Source organism: Aquarana catesbeiana, linkage group LG09, assembly GCF_042186555.1.
Source record: "Aquarana catesbeiana isolate 2022-GZ linkage group LG09, ASM4218655v1, whole genome shotgun sequence".
Taxonomy (NCBI): Eukaryota; Metazoa; Chordata; class Amphibia; order Anura; family Ranidae; genus Aquarana; species Aquarana catesbeiana.
In genome coordinates this window covers 321215658-321231650 of record NC_133332.1, presented here as the reverse complement: position 1 = coordinate 321231650, position 15993 = coordinate 321215658, and the positions used below count along the sequence as shown (strand labels likewise).

At 48.9% G+C, this 15993-nt stretch overlaps 1 protein-coding gene across 1 annotated transcript; it reads left to right on the top strand.

Annotated features, from left to right (window-relative positions):
• The first annotated feature begins 5337 nt into the window (after window positions 1–5337).
• LOC141107327 (G-protein coupled receptor 143-like) lies at window positions 5338–13275 on the top strand. Its single transcript, XM_073598017.1, has 5 exons — window positions 5338–5443; window positions 5685–5793; window positions 6746–6857; window positions 9238–9485; window positions 12581–13275. The coding sequence occupies exons 2-5, from the start codon at window positions 5702–5704 to the stop codon at window positions 12663–12665; spliced, it is 537 nt and encodes a 178-aa protein (XP_073454118.1). The 5' UTR covers window positions 5338–5443; window positions 5685–5701; the 3' UTR covers window positions 12666–13275.
• Window positions 13276–15993: the final 2718 nt, after the last annotated feature.

The window sequence follows — 15993 nt, the reverse complement described above, 5'->3', positions numbered from 1 at the left end:
CTGGCCTGGTAGTGGGTCCTGAGGACAGGGTTGATGACCACTGATCTAAGACATCCTTCTGCTTGAAGATCTTGCGATAGATGCTGCCTAGTAGATAATGTCACAAACTGAACACTGTTCTGTTGGAGCAAATGGTCGCGAACTGGTATGAAATCCAGCAATACCGATGGATTCCACTGGGAAAGATCATCCTTCGTGGTGGTCGAAAACCTCCTGACTGTCTTCAAAATTTGTGCCATCAAAAGGATTTCCGGCACATTTTTAAAGGGGTGGTAAACCCTCGTGCATCCTATGTAGTAAGGTGAAAAAACACCTGGCAGTCACCGGCCCCCCAGCCCCCACCGTTTTACTTACCTGAGCCCCTTCATCTCTTCAGTGGGGACGCGCGGTCTCTTTCTCCACGGGGTTCTCGGCTCTTGATTGGATAGATTTATAGCCGCGCAGCCATTGGCTCACGTTGCTGTCAATCAAATCCAATGACGCGGGTGCCGGGGGGGTGGGGGCCGAGTCCAGCATTCTTGTCTGTGGAAGCAAATGCCTGGACTCGGGAAGTGCGCATCTCCTAGGGGGTTATCTGATGTGGGGAGGAGCCGCGCGAGCCGCCGGGGGACCCCTAGAAGAGGGCGATCGGGGCCACTCTATGCAAAACGAGCTGCACAGTGGAGGTAAGTATGGCATGTTTGTTATGTAAAAAAAAAACAAAAAAACGATCCTTTTACAATCACTTTAAACATTGGTATTGCCGACCTAGTCAACACTTGCAATCTCAAGGAATATAGGCATAGGCTTTATGTACATGGGATGTTTTTAGAACCTCTCCTGAACAATTTAACTTGACAGATAGTAACCCACATTTTTGCCGTGTTTACATGCCGTGTTTACATGCCACGTTTATCCGTGTTTGCGTTTAGAAGCGTTTTTTTTCACAATAGCCAAAAATGAAAAACTCCTGTAAACGAAATGCGGCTAAATGCGAGTTACCGCGTTTAGAAGCGTTTGGAGCTTGAAATGCCTCTAAACTCAGCGTCTGAACCCATTTTTTTTGCGTTACAAAAAAAAGCCTCTAAACTCAACTGCCTAGAAACGGCTGTAAACGACGCTGTGTACATGGACAGATGATATAACGTAGAGGAGAGATCAGGAGCAGTTGAAAAAAAAATGCCCAACTGCTCCTAAACGTCCGTTTTACACCCATTTACCAGCCGCAGTGTACATGAGGCCCAAGGCTCATGTCTAATCTGGTCTACAAGAAGTCCAGGACAGATGTCACCGGAGGTGTAGTAGTGTCCATATCTCGCCCTGCTGAGAAATAACGCAAATTTGTTCCAGATTTTGGCAAAAGATGTTGTTAGTAACAGTGCCTTCTCACACACTCCACAAGGTAGAGGTCATCCTGGAGCAGGCCAGGTTCTCAAGCTTCCCCTATCAATCATCCTGTTTGCCGCCACGGCCTGCGTATGTGCAAAAGAGAATTTGGGCTTCTGTCTCATGAAATGAATGGCCACAAAAAACCCAAGGCCCCCATTGTCAAACTGGAGGAATGGATAGGACTTCCATGTTCACTCTCGAAAGCCTCAAGAGGAATCTCATTACGAGAAATGTTGTTTGGAAAATATATAGACTAGATTGCAGATCCATGGAGAAAAATCAAGGCATTTGTACTCCTCTGCCTTGGGGAGCGGAACTGATTCAGACATCCTCCTAAGTTTGAAATTGCTGTGAGAAGCAATGTAGTCTGTCTGTGGTTGGCCCCACCTGTGGACCAGCTCATAGAAGACCTACAGTGTAGGGCCCACTCGTGCTCTGGAAAGTTTGCACGATTGGTCAGTCTGTGTGTTCAAGTCCCCTAGGACAGTGGTCCTCAACCCTGTCCTCGGGACCCACTAACAGGCCAGGTTTTATGTATTACCTTGCAGAGATGCAGACTAGAATACTGCCATCACAGCAGCAAATGATCTCTCTCACCTGTGATGTGTTTCAGTTATCTTGCAAACCTGGCCTGTTGGTGGGCCCTGAGGACAGGGGGTTGATGACCACTGTCCCAGGAGGCCCTGAGGACAGGGGTTGATGGCCGCTGCCCTAAGAGGCCCTGAGGACAGGGGTTGATGGCCGCTGCCCTAGGAGGCCCTGAGGACAGGGGTTGATGGCCGCTGCCCTAGGAGGCCCTGAGGACAGGGGTTGATGGCCGCTGCCCTAGGAGGCCCTGAGGACAGGGGTTGATGGCCGCTGCCCTAGGAGGCCCTGAGGACAGGGGTTGATGGCCGCTGCCCTAGGAGGCCCTGAGGACAGGGGTTGATGGCCGCTGCCCTAGGAGGCCCTGAGGACAGGGGTTGATGGCCGCTGCCCTAGGAGGCCCTGAGGACAGGGGTTGATGGCCGCTGCCCTAGGAGGCCCTGAGGACAGGGGTTGATGGCCGCTGCCCTAGGAGGCCCTGAGGACAGGGGTTGATGGCCGCTGCGCTAGGAGGCATTGAGGACAGGGGTTGATGGCCGCTGCCCTAGGAGGCCCTGAGGACAGGGGTTGATGGCGCTGCCCTAGGAGGCCCTGAGGACAGGGGTTGATGGCCGCTGCGCTAGGAGGCATTGAGGACAGGGGTTGATGGCCGCTGCCCTAGGAGGCCCTGAGGACAGGGGTTGATGGCCGCTGCCCTAGGAGGCCCTGAGGATGGAGACCAGTGGAATGTTCAGGTAGCTGAGTCAGGAGCCAGGCCAGGGGTCAAACACAGCAGACAGTCCGAGATCAAGAGCAGCTGAGCCCTTAACACAGGAGACAGGAATAGGTGGAGTCCGTTAGCCAGGCCGGGGTCAGATGCAGGAAGCAGGCAGGAGGAAGTCAGGTACAAGCCGGGAGGTCAAGCCAAGGAATCAGAAGGAGCAGGACAGACAAGCCGGGTTGGTACACTGGAGATCAGACAAGCAGGAGATACAAGGCACAGGAACGTAGGGAATAATAAGAGGAAACCGAGTCAGGCACAGTTATCAACTGTCACTCAGTATGAGTAGGAGTATACGGTGGTGCTGAAAAGGGACAATCTGATGAAGTCGCCCCGTTACAACCAGTAGACTAGATCACAATTTCTATTCATCTCGGCAAAGATAGTGTCAGGGAAATAGGCGCATCCCTATACGCAATACTGCAAGGATGGTGAACCGTCATAGGCAAGGACACGCTGATGCGCATCAGCGCACAAGGATACGCAGCCTCACAACCAGACAGACGCGCGGCGCCGCGATCAGGTGAACGTGCATGCGCTACGGCATGCGCATGACGCGATAGCGGCGCCACTGCCTATTTAAACTCACTGCTGACAGTGGCGCATTGCTGGTTTTTGCAGTATTGCGTATAGGGATGCTCCTATTTCTCTGACACTATCTTTGCCGAGGTGAATAGAAATTGTGATCTAGTCTAATGGTTGTAACGGGGCGACTTCATCAGATTGTCCCTCTTCAGCCACCACCGTATACTTCTCCTCATACTGAGTGACAGTTGATAACTGTGCCAGACTCTGTTTCCTCTTATTGTGCTAAGAATCCCAGCTGAAACTGTCGAGGTCAGAGCGCCCAAGGTATGACGACATGGTGCTCCAAAGATGGAGGCCATTGAGAAATGGTCAAACAAGTGGAGAATACTGTCTTCGACATTCCTTCTTTGACTGCCACCGTTTTCTCTGGTGGAAGCTGAACAGAGGAGTTGGCAGATCACCTCCCGGCATACTAACTGTTAAGTTAGAGAGAGTTAATAAACCAGCCATATCCCCCGCAGGGTGTTTATGAGAATCTCTTGGTGCGTCAGCAATTGTTTCAGACCTCCTGGACAGAAGGATAATGTTGTCCATGTAGTGAGGGGTGTACTGACTTTTGTTACCAGCGGTTTAGATATTAATGGCTGTGTGTTGAGTTATTTTGAGGGGACAGCAAATTTACACTGTTATACAAGCTGTACACTCACTACTTTACATTGTAGACAAGTGTCATTTCTTCAGTGTTGTCACATGAAAAGATAGAAGAAAAGATTTACACAAATGTCACTGAGGGGTGTACTTACTTTTGTGATATACTGTAGATGTGATAATCCATCAATCCTGATGTACTGACGGCCGATTCTCATTCCTTGAGACCCGAAAACGCCAGGGACAGTACAAATACCCCCCTCCCCCTTTTTGGAAAGTAGACCGTCCCGGGTATTTAGTAAGAGGCGTGGCAAGTTTTTTGAAGTTCTCTTCTTTTTTTTTTTTTTTTTGTTTTTTTTAGGTCAGAATTTTTTGAAAATTAATTAATTTTTTTTTTACATTTTTTTTTTTTTTTTTTTTTTAATACATCCGGTGCAGTACGGTGTCGTCATATAACAGGTGTGGCGGTGATCAGGGACACCGACTGGTGCCAGTACGAAAAAAATTAATTGAATATTTTTTTCAATTTTTGTTTTCTTTATTGCCTTTTTATTTTTTTTTTTACGACTTCTTCTTTTTTTTTTTTTTTTTTTTTAACACTGTGACTTGAGCAACACAGTGTTACCATAAAACCGTGTACTACTCCGGGGAAGTCATCAGGATTATTTTTTTTTTTTTTACACATTATGGTTGTTTATAGCTGTGAATACTCATTGGTATAACCAACCGTTTTTACTGAGTATTATTGTGATTAGCTGTGATTGGCCCTGCCTGTACCATGTGATCACTGTGACCAATCGCAGCAACACAATTGTATACAATGGATGGCATGAATGGAAGACCTTCATTGTTTACAATTGTCATGTGATCTGCTGTGATTGGTCGCAGTGATCACATGGTACTGGCAGCGGGTCGGTTCGGTGATCAGTCATCAGTGGACACACCCAGTGACAGATCACGCTGCACCATGGCCTGTTTTCGGGAGGACGTCATGTGACGTCCACCCGCAACAATGAATGTCCCGCCCTCACATAGGCCGGGCGGGAACTGGTTAATAAGCTGTATTATATATTGATGAGCTGTGGTATGTATTGATGAGCTGTATTCTATATTGATGAGCTGTATTATATATTGATGAGCTGTATTGTATATTGATGAGCTGTGGTATGTATTGATGAGCTGTATTGTGTATTGATGAGCTGTATTGTATATTGATGAGCTGTAATGTGTATTGATGGGCTGTGGCATGTATTGATAAACTGTATTATGTATTGATGAGCTGTATTCTATATTGATGGGCTGTGGCATTTATTGATGAGCTGTATTATGTATTGATGAGCTGTATTCTATATTGATGAGCTGTGGTATGTATTGATGAGCTGTATTATATATTGATGAGCTGTTTCTCTGTGGGATGTGTACTAAGCCTGTCTCTTGTACTCAGGTGTGACTCTAAACAAGGCCTCGTGGTGTTCCATGATGTCATCCTGTACATCCCATTGCTTCTCGCGCTCCTCGGGAGCCCCTTCCTGCTGAAAAGAGCCATTGTGAGCGGTAAGAGTCCTCCTCCCTGGCACAGATCATTTGGAGGGGGAGTATGCTTTTTGATGGGAATGGGTGGGGTTTATTCCAGTGGGCATGGCTTGCCCTAAGTCGGTAGTTTGGTGACATGTTCTGAGACAGAGACATATTACAGGATGTGTCCGTGGCATTTATTAGGAGGAATTGTAATAACTATTGCACTATGTAGAGCTGATTTGATTATTTATTTCCTGTCCCCCCCCCCCCCCCCCAGTGCCCGCCGTCCTGAAGATGCATTGTGCGGTATATACCAGTAGTGAGCGATTCAGAAAGCACAACCTGTGCAGACGCCTTCTGGGGATTTATGGGGCCTTCCTTGCTTGGTAAGTTCAGTATTCCCTGTAGAATTCTTTTATCACCCCAGTAAATTATATTTCTTTTATGGCAATTACATTTTATCCATCAGTCTCCTTCATTGAGCTGCCAGACCTGATATGCAGCCCAACAGCCAACTGGAGGAGCGCACACACGGCAGGCTGACAACACTGCTGCTCATTGGGAGGCAGAAGCTTAGCGTTGTCAGCCCTCCAACAGGAAGTGCTGTTACTGGCAGGATCTCCAGGCAAGAAATAGATTTACAAAAAGATGATTTGCTGAAGAGAACTGTATACAGTGAGATATGATATGAACATAGTGAAAGATAGATTTAGGCTTAATGGTAATTTTGGTGGAGGTTTGGGAGGAGAAGGTGTTTTTTAAATTTTGGAATGGACTTTTAAATGGCTTCTGATGGGTGGAGAGATAAAACCTTCTCCTAATGGTGGGCCCTGAGTCTTCGCCCAATGGTATCTTTGGGCCTTCACCCAGTGGTGGCCCCGAGACTTCCTCCAACACTAATCCCCTGGCCTTCATCCAATGATGGCCCCCGGCTTTGGCCAAAGGTATCCCCAGGCCTTGGCCCAACGGTATCCCCGGACCTTGGCCCAACCGGTATAACCGGGCCTTGGCCCAACGGTATCCCCGGGCCTTGGCCCAACGGTATCTTTTGGACCTTCCCCCAACGGTATCCCCGGGCCTTCGCCCTACAGTATCCCTAAGCATTCGCCCAACTGTGTCCCCGGGCCTTAACCCCAACTGGTATCCCCCGTGCCTTTACCCAACCGGTATCCCCGTGCCTTTACCCAACCGGTATCCCCGGGCCTTTACCCAAACCGGTATCCCCAGCCTTTACCCAACCGGTATCCCCGGGCCCGCCCTCCACCCCCCACCCAGTGCTAGCCTAACCCTAAAAGCAGAATCCTTTCTACACTAATCAAATTATATTTTTACCTGCAGTTGGCTTGGAAATGTCCTGTGTGACTTCATGCTGCTCCTGGTGGAGGTGTTGGGGACCCCGCAGGCACCTCGGCAGATACAAGTTGCGGCACAAACACTCTTTGTCATTACGGTAAGAACAAATCGAAATCAAAGTAATCCTGAGGTGGGTGACACGTCCCCCGATGGCTTTAATAGAACGAGAATGAAGCCGGCCATACATGGATAGAGATTCGCCCAGTTCAGCGGGGGACCGGTTGAATTTCCATCCATGTGACGGTTCGCTGGTTGTACACAAGCTGACTTGTTGTTCAACTTCTGTATAACCAGCCTGGCAGGTTTTTCCTGAACAATCAGTGCTGCAGGCTATACCCATCAACACTGATCATTGTATTCTGTGTGTGGTGGGGGGGACCTCCCCTCTGTCAGAGTACAATATCACAGCGGGAAGGATTCCCCCATCCACATCCAGTGAGTGAATGGGGGAAATCTGGTCTTTTTTTTTTTTTTTTTTCTTTCTTAAATGCAACCTGCAACCTTCATAAATGGGCTCCCTTATCTGTGCAGTCATGGAACATATCCCAGTCTAGGCAAAAAACTCCGCACATCCCTACAGAATGTACACCCGGGTTTTATCCCTTTAAAAAGGCTCCAGAAAAATACCCGTTATTCCAATAATGTGAGCTGACAACGCTGCCTCTCCTGCCTTAAAATCCCAACAAATGTTGTCAGCCCTTCTCAGAGTTTCTTCTGCTGGACTACAGAACACCTCCATGTTATGGAGCTGAGGAAAGAACTGACAACACTATTTGGGATTTCATGGCAGCAGACGGTGCGTTGTCAGATCACTACAGGAGGTCAGGAGATCACTGGATTAATGGGATAAAACACGGGGTCCTGTACATATAATGCAGAGATGTACTGCATGTAGTTTGTATGTGTGTGTATCTGTATATGTATGAATATATTCCTCAGTAGCCATAAAGGATATAAATCAGCTTTGTGAGCTCCAAATGCCTTGTGAAAACACAGATCTTGCCTTGTAAAAGTAGCAGTGACATCATCACTGGGCTGTACATAGCCTGAGCAGAGCTGTGGGAGTGGCCCAGCAGACTCCACCTACTACAGGAGGGGGGCGGAGACAAGACCAGTCCCCCTGCACAAGGGAAGAGAGCAGAGCTGTGGGAGTGGCCCAGCAGACTCCACCCACTACAGGAGGGGGCAGAGACAAGACCAGTCCCCCTGCACAAGGGAAGAGAGCAGAGCTGTGGAGTGGCTTAGCAGACTCCACCTACTACAGGAGGGGGCGGAGACAAGACCAGTCCCCCCTGCACAAGGGAAGAGAGCAGAGCTGTGGGAGGGGCCCAGCAGGTTCCAACCCACTACAGGAGGGGGGCGGAGACAAGACCAGTCCCCCTGCACAAGGGAAGAGAGCAGAGCTGTGGGAGGGGGCCCAGCAGGTTCCAACCCACTACAGGAGGGGGCGGAGACCAGACCAGTCCCCCCTGCACAAGGGAAGAGAGCAGAGCTGTGGGAGGGGCCCAGCAGGTTATACCTACTACAGGAGGGGGGCAGAGACCAGACCAGTCCCCCTGCACAAGGGAAGAGAGCAGAGCTGTGGGAGGGGCCCAACAGTTTCCACCCACTACAGGAGGGGGTGGAGACAAGACCAGTAACCTTGGACAAAGAGAGAGAGCAGAGCTGTGGGAGGGGCCCAGCAGGCTCCTCCTACTACAGGAGGGGGCGGAGACATTACCAGTCCCCCTGGACAAGGGAAGAGAGCAGAGCTGTGGAGGGACCCATTAGATTCCACCTACTACAGGAGGGGGTGGAGACAAGACCAGTCTCCCTGGACAAGTAGAGAGAGATCAGCAGTGGGCGGCCTTTATTACAGGAAGTCTCACACTGGATGACTGCACAGATCTAGGAGAAGATTCCAGAAGAAGTCACATGACCGATGGATTTTTTATCCGGAGTTCAGATTTAGGCCTCATTCACACGGTTGTGTAGGGATCCATACTCCCCTGGGATGGGCCATCTTCAGTTGCCCGGGATGCACAGGTGTTCCATGCGGGGCGCGCAGGCAGCCTGTTGAACGTAATGAGAGGTCCTCAGCTTCATGGACCTCCATACGGGTCCGATGCATGGATCTGGATGCAAGCAGACTCTGGGACGCCCATGGAGGTCCATGCAGCCGGCGATCTGTCATTACTTTCAATAGGCTGCCTACCTGCCCCTGCATGGAACACCTGTGCATCCTGGGAGGTGAAGATGGTTTTTCCCACGGGTGGAACGATCGCTACACCTGAGTGAATGAGACCTTGGAGTGAAATGAAGAGGTCTCAGTGGTTGAGTGTTGGATTTGGTGTCAGATCCCGTTGTGTGTGGAGATTCCTCAGGCTGGATCTATGAAGGTTTCTCCACTTTATTTGTCCTTTCGCTGTCCTGCAATGTGAGGCGCTGTGTGTTGGTGGATAGGAGATAAGCTACAATGGAACGCTTTGTCTTCTCAGGGTATTCTGAATCCCGTATTTTGCTGCGTGCATTCTCTGGCTTTTTTTGGCTGGAGGAGTTCTTCTCCTCCTCTCTGTGTGAAGCAGTGCGGCGGAGCGGCAATGGAAACACCACCTGCGACCGGTGAGAAGGAGGGCGGCGCCGCCGAAGAGGAATATCTGCTGCAAGGTAGATCGTCTGCACACACCTCAGGGAAACTCTCCATCCCCCCATATATTACAGCTGATGGACTCCTATTCTTCCATGGGTAAGACCATATGGGGGGTAAGACCATACTGGGGGGGTAAGACCATACTGGGGGGGGGGTAAAGACCATACTGGGGGGGGGGGGGTAAGACCATACTGGGGGGGGGGGGGGGTAAGACCATACTGGGGGGGGGGGGGTAAGACCATACTGGGGGGGGGGGGGTAAAGACCATACTGGGGGGGGGGGGGGGTAAGACCATACTGGGGGGGGGGCGTAAAGACCATACTGGGGGGGGGGGTAAAGACCCATACTGGGGGGGGGGGGGGGTAAGACCATACTGGGGGGGGGGGTAAAGACCATACTGGGGGGGGGGGTAAGACCATACAGGGCGGTAAGACCATACTGGGGGGCCGGGGGGGGGCGGGGCTTATGTACAGAGATCTGTATCAGTAATCTATCAGTAAATTGCTGCAAGACTCAATGCCACTCTACAAGGTGATTGGATACCTTACATGTACAGGGGGTCCCCGGGTTACAAACAAGATAGGGACTTTAGGTTTGTTCTTAAGTTGAATCTGTTTGTAAGTCGGAACAGGTAAATTTTTTAAGTGTAGCTCCAGCCAAAAAATCTATTTTTAAGTTTTGTAGATAGCATAGGGAAGGGTTATCACCCCTGTAACATTTGTTTTGCTGTCTGTGCCCCTGTTCAGAAGATTTCACCTCACTTTCTGTCCCAATGACAATTGGATTTGAAAATTTGGGGTTATTAGGGAAATAAGGATAGGTGATAAAGCATCAGTGGAGACACCTTTTTCCCATATTAACTCTTACAAGAGTGAATTTCCCTTCCTAGGGGTAGATTTCCTCTCACTTCCTGTTGTCTCCCTCCGTTTGTAAGTAGGAGTCGTTTGTAAGTCGGATGTTTGTAAGTAGGGGACCCCCTGTATAACTATATCATGTAAAGGTATTGCAGTTTCATCACTAGGGTTGGAGTCATCCGGTGCAGTAAAACACGGTTTTCACCCATAGTAGGGCACTGAGCAGGCTAGCACATCGGTGAAACTCTCCCCCCTTATTATCCTCCGTGACCCAATTACTGTCCCCAGTCCCCCCCCAATAATGTCCCCAGTCCCCTCCAATAATGTCTTCAGCCCCCCGGCCCCAATAGTGTCCTCAGTCCCCCCCCCAATAGTGTCCTCAGTCCCCCCCCCCAATAGTGTCCTCAGTCCCCCCCCAATAGTGTCCTCAGTCCCCTCCCAATAGTGTCCTCAGTCCCCCCCAATAGTGTCTTCAGTCCCCCCCCCCAATAGTGTCCTCAGTCCCCCCCCCCCCAATAATGTCTTTAGTCCCCCCCGCCCCCAATAGTGTCCTCAGTCCCCCCGCCCCAATAGTGTCCTCAGTCCCCCCGCCCCAATAGTGTCCTCAGTCCCCCCCCCCAATAGTGTCCTCAGTCCCCCCCCAATAGTGTCCTCAGTCCCCCCCCCAATAGTGTCCTCAGTCCCCCCCCCAATAGTGTCCTCAGTCTCCCCCCCCCAATAGTGTCCTCAGTCTCCCCCCCCAAATAGTGTCCTCAGTCCCCCCCCCCCAATAGTGTCCTCAGTTTCCCCCCCCCCAATAGTGTCCTCAGTCCCCCCCCAATAATGTCCTCAGCGACCCAATTACTGTCCTATTGCTGTCCTCAGCCCCCCATCGCTGTCCTCAGCCCCCCCATCGCTGTCCTCAGCCCCCCCATCGCTGTCCTCAGAACCCCCCCCCCTCACAGTGCCCCAATTACTGTCCTCAGCCCCCCATCGCTGTCCTCAGCCCCCTATCGCTGTCCTCAGAACCCCCCCCCTCACAGTGCCCCAATTACTGTCCTCAGCCCCCCTCCCCCAGCACTCTATTGCTGTCCTCAGCTCCTCCCCAGCACCCCATTACTGTCCTCAGCTCCCCTCCTCCCAAAACAACCAATCACCAGCTGTTAACTCGGGTAGCACCGCCCTCTATCCCGAGTTGTCCTGCCTCCCGCAAACGGCTCCCGCCTAAGCGAATGAAAGTGGGTGCCGCGGTTTGTACAGCCTCTGGCGGGTGTCCACCAGGATGCGGTCTGCACCCCCCCCCTCCTGCACCCCCATAGTATGTCCTAGGCCAGTTCAACGTTTGTGCAAAATAAAATAATAAATGCATTCATATTTAATTAGTAACGAAAAATGTGCAATTTTTAATTTTTTTTTTGCATTGGGGCCTGCACAGCATTGCACCCGTGATCACCAATACAATGCACAGTCCTGCAGACTATTACTCCAGTCTCAGGTTCATACAGAGGTGTGTTGGGGTGCTGGAGGACGTATCAATAGATAAAGGGGGGGGGGGGGTTTGTGTCATATATCATTTTGTTAAAAAAAAAAAAAATATATATATATATATATATATATATATATATATATATATATATATATATATATATATATATATATATATATATATATATATATATATATATTTTTTTTTTTTTTTTAAATGTGAAATGATGGGAGTCGTGGAGCACTGCGGGATAAATCGCTATTGTTGTAGTCTTGGCAGCTGCCGTGCTCTCGGGGGGGGGGGGGGGGGGGGGGGTGGAGGGGAATACTCCCTGAGATCCCCAAAAAATAGAAACAAAATTAACAAGAATTCTGCGAAACGAAGAAAAAACAAATGTTTCTATAGCAATGTAACACTGTTGCTTTGTTTTTTCTGTTCCCATTTCTTACTGGGGATCACCGAAATCTCTGAATTTTTTGTTAATTTGATTCATGATTTTTTTTTTGGGCCAAATGTTTTGTTTTTGTTTTTTGTGTTAATGTCTAAAAATAAATATTAATATGGAATTGCAGCTCCGCAGATCTTGTTTGCTATACTCCTAAGATTTGTTTCAAACCTGAATTTCCAGTTTTGGCTGGACTGACCCTTTTTTCACACTAAAAGGAATTAAATTGAAGGTGTGGGTCTCAGCAACCAGATACCATCTGTCATTTTTGAAGCTCGGGTGAGAAAATAAAAATGGCGGCATCTGGTTTCTCTGGCTGACCCCACCAGTCTTCCTTTCCTCAACCTGCATAGAATCAACCTCCATTCATTTATCTTCTTGTCTTCTTCTCTGCACCATATGACAGGTTCTCTTGTTCTGTCCACAGAATTCAGATGTTCTGCTTTGGAAATAAACGCGGTGCGTCTCCTGGGGACGAGGGATACGATGGCGGCTTCTCCTACTGGATCTGAGCTCCAACCCGCGGCACTTCAATATCTGAACCCCCCGGTGCCTAGCCTGCCACATGAGGACCACATGAGTCACTTTTGGTACTTGAAGTACAACCCTTCAACCCCTTAATTAATGTGTGGGCATTAATCTGTAGAGGGACCATAGCAGTGATCTCTACCAGCCTCATGTATCATATCCCCCATTGATTACCAACCTCAATACCATATCCCTCATAGACTACCAACCTCACGTACCATATCCCCCCAACCTCAATACCATATCTCTCATAGACTACCAACCTCAATACCATATCCTTCATAGCCTGCCAACCTCAATACCATATCCCCCATAGATTACCAACCTCAATACCATATCCCCCCAACCTCAATACCATATCCTTCATAGCCTACCAACCTCATAGACTACCAACCTCACGTACCATATCCCCCATAGACTACGAACCTCAATACCCTATCCCCCATAGACTACCAACCTCAATACCCTATCCCCCATAGACTACCAACCTCAATACCCTATCCCCCATAGACTACCAACCTCACGTACCATATCCCCCATAGACTACCAACCTCAATACCCTATCCCCCATAGACTACCAACCTCAATACCATATCCCCCCATAGACTACCAACCTCAATACCATATCCCCCATAGCCTACCAACCTCAGTACCATATCCCCCATAGCCTACCAACCTCAGTACCATATCCCCCATAGCCTACCAACCTCAGTACCATATCCCCCATAGCCTACCAACCTCAGTACCATATCCCCCATAGACTACCAACCTCAATACCATATCCCCCATAGCCTACCAACCTAAATACCATATCCCCCATAGCCTACCAACTTCAATACCATATTCCCCATAGACTACCTACCTCAACACCGTATCCCCCATAGCCTACCAACCTCAACACCGTATCCCCCATAGCCTACCCAACCTCAATATCATATCCCCCATAGCCTACCAACCTCAATATCAGATCCCCCATAGCCTACCAACCTCAATACCATAACCCACATAGCCTACTAAGCTCAATATCATATCCCCCAAAGCATACCAACCTCAAAACCATATCCCCCCATAGCCTACCAACCTCAACATCATATCCCTCATAGACTACCCAACCTCACGTACCATATCCCCATAGCCTACTAAGCTCAATATCATATCCCCCATAGCGTACCAACCTCAAAACCATATCCCCCATAGCCTACCAACCTCAACATCATATCCCTCATAGCCTACTAACCTCAATATCATTTCCCCCCATTACCTACCCAACCTCAATACCATATCCCTCATTGACTACCAACCTCTTGTACCATATCCTAGTAGCCTCATATACCATACCCCCCCAAAGCTCACCAGCCTCAAGTACTATATCTCCCATAGACTACCACCCTCAAGTATCATATCCCCCCCCCTAGCTTACCTACCTCATGTATCCTCCATAGCCTACTTAACCTCAAGCAGCTCACCAAGCTCAAGTACCATATCCCCATTCACTCACTTTCTTGAGCAGCATGTCCTAATTTCTGAGGTGATGGGGCCCCATTTGTTGTCTGGTCATTGGACAGAGGTGATGACACCCCATTCATTGTCTGGTTATCAGGCTGAAGAAGAAGTAACATAAGGAAGTTTTATTGCTGGTCCAGGAAATAAGTGTCACCTGCCTGGAGCGGATGTACATCCTGGCTGAGGTGTGTAAATCATGTGTAGGAATGACTGCAATTTCTGACCATCATTTCCTCGTTTCGCATTGACATTGACAGTCTCTGACTATATATATATATATATATATATATATGATATAGCACTTTGGTGTACATAGGTCAGCTCTCTTACTGCCAATGACTTTGTAATTGTGTGATAAACACCTCTGCCACACTACATAGCAGCCCCTCTGTTTACCGATTCCCCTTCCTGCTCATTGGACAGAGGTGAAACCCCATTCATTGTGTGGTGACTGGCCATTGGACAGAGGTGATGAGGCCCCATTCATTGTCTAGTGACTGGACATTGGACAGAGGTGATGAGACCCCATTCATTGTCTGGTGACTGGACATTGGACAGAGGTGATGAGGCCCCATTCACTGTCTGGTGACTGGACATTGGACAGAGGTGATGAGGCCCCATTCATTGTCTGATGACTGGACATTGGACAGAGGTGATGAGGCCCCATTCATTGTCTGGTGACTGGACATTGGACAGAGGTGATGAGGCCCCATTCATTGTCTAGTGACTGGACATTGGACAGAGGTGATGAGGCCCCATTCACTGTCTGGTGACTGGACATTGGACAGAGGTGATGAGGCCCCATTCACTGTCTGGTGACTGGACATTGGACAGAGGTGATGAGACCCCATTCATTGTCTGGTGACTGGACATTGGACAGAGGTGATGAGGCCCCATTCACTGTCTGGTGACTGGACATTGGACAGAGGTGATGAGGCCCCATTCATTGTCTGGTGACTGGACATTGGACAGAGGTGATGAGACCCCATTCATTGTCTGGTGACTGGACATTGGACAGAGGTGATGAGGCCCCATTCATTGTGTGGTGACTGGACATTGGACAGAGGTGATGAGACCCCATTCACTGTCTGGTGACTGGACATTGGACAGAGGTGATGAGACCCCATTCATTGTCTGGTGACTGGACATTGGACAGAGGTGATGAGACCCCATTCACTGTCTGGTGACTGGACATTGGACAGAGGTGATGAGGCCCCATTCATTGTCTGGTTATCAGGCTGAAGAAGAAGTAACATAACAAAGTTCCATTGCTGGTCCAGGAAATAAGTGTCACCTGCCTGGAGCGGATGTACAGCCTGGCTGAGGTGTGTAAATCACGGGTAGGAATGAGTGCAAATGGGAGTTTTTACCTTGAAATTTACTAATATTTAGGAGATTTCAACATATTTCACATGGAGCCATTGAGGAAGGTGATAATTAAGATATTTTTTGGTGGAAGATACTAGCTGGGGTGTAGATATGGAGGAGCATAAGAAAGTCCAAACCCTTCCTCCACTGGAGTTCTTCTTTACAGTGAACCTTGCACCTAAATAACAAGTTAAGCTTCTATAGTGTTTCTCAGGGAGATTGCAGATGAAATCTGAAACATGAAGAACAATTCTGATGCAAAGTCTTATTAAACACTGTTATTTGAAGCATGAACAGAAATGTTGGTCTTTATTGGGTTTTACACTATATACACTTTTTTTCCAGCTTCTCTTAAATTAGGCCTGTGGATTATCCATTCAAGGTCATCACCATCCCACCCGTCCCTAGCATTGTATACATTCATTTCCCCGCCACTCTGTT

Coding starts and splice junctions, on each gene's coding strand:
- LOC141107327 (XM_073598017.1), top strand. CDS start 5,702: ATGCATTGTGCGGTATATACCAGTAGTGAGCGATTCAGAAAGCACAAC. Junction 5,794..6,745: donor TATGGGGCCTTCCTTGCTTG/GTAAGTTCAGTA, acceptor TTTTACCTGCAG/TTGGCTTGGAAATGTCCTGT. Junction 6,858..9,237: donor AAACACTCTTTGTCATTACG/GTAAGAACAAAT, acceptor TTGTCTTCTCAG/GGTATTCTGAATCCCGTATT.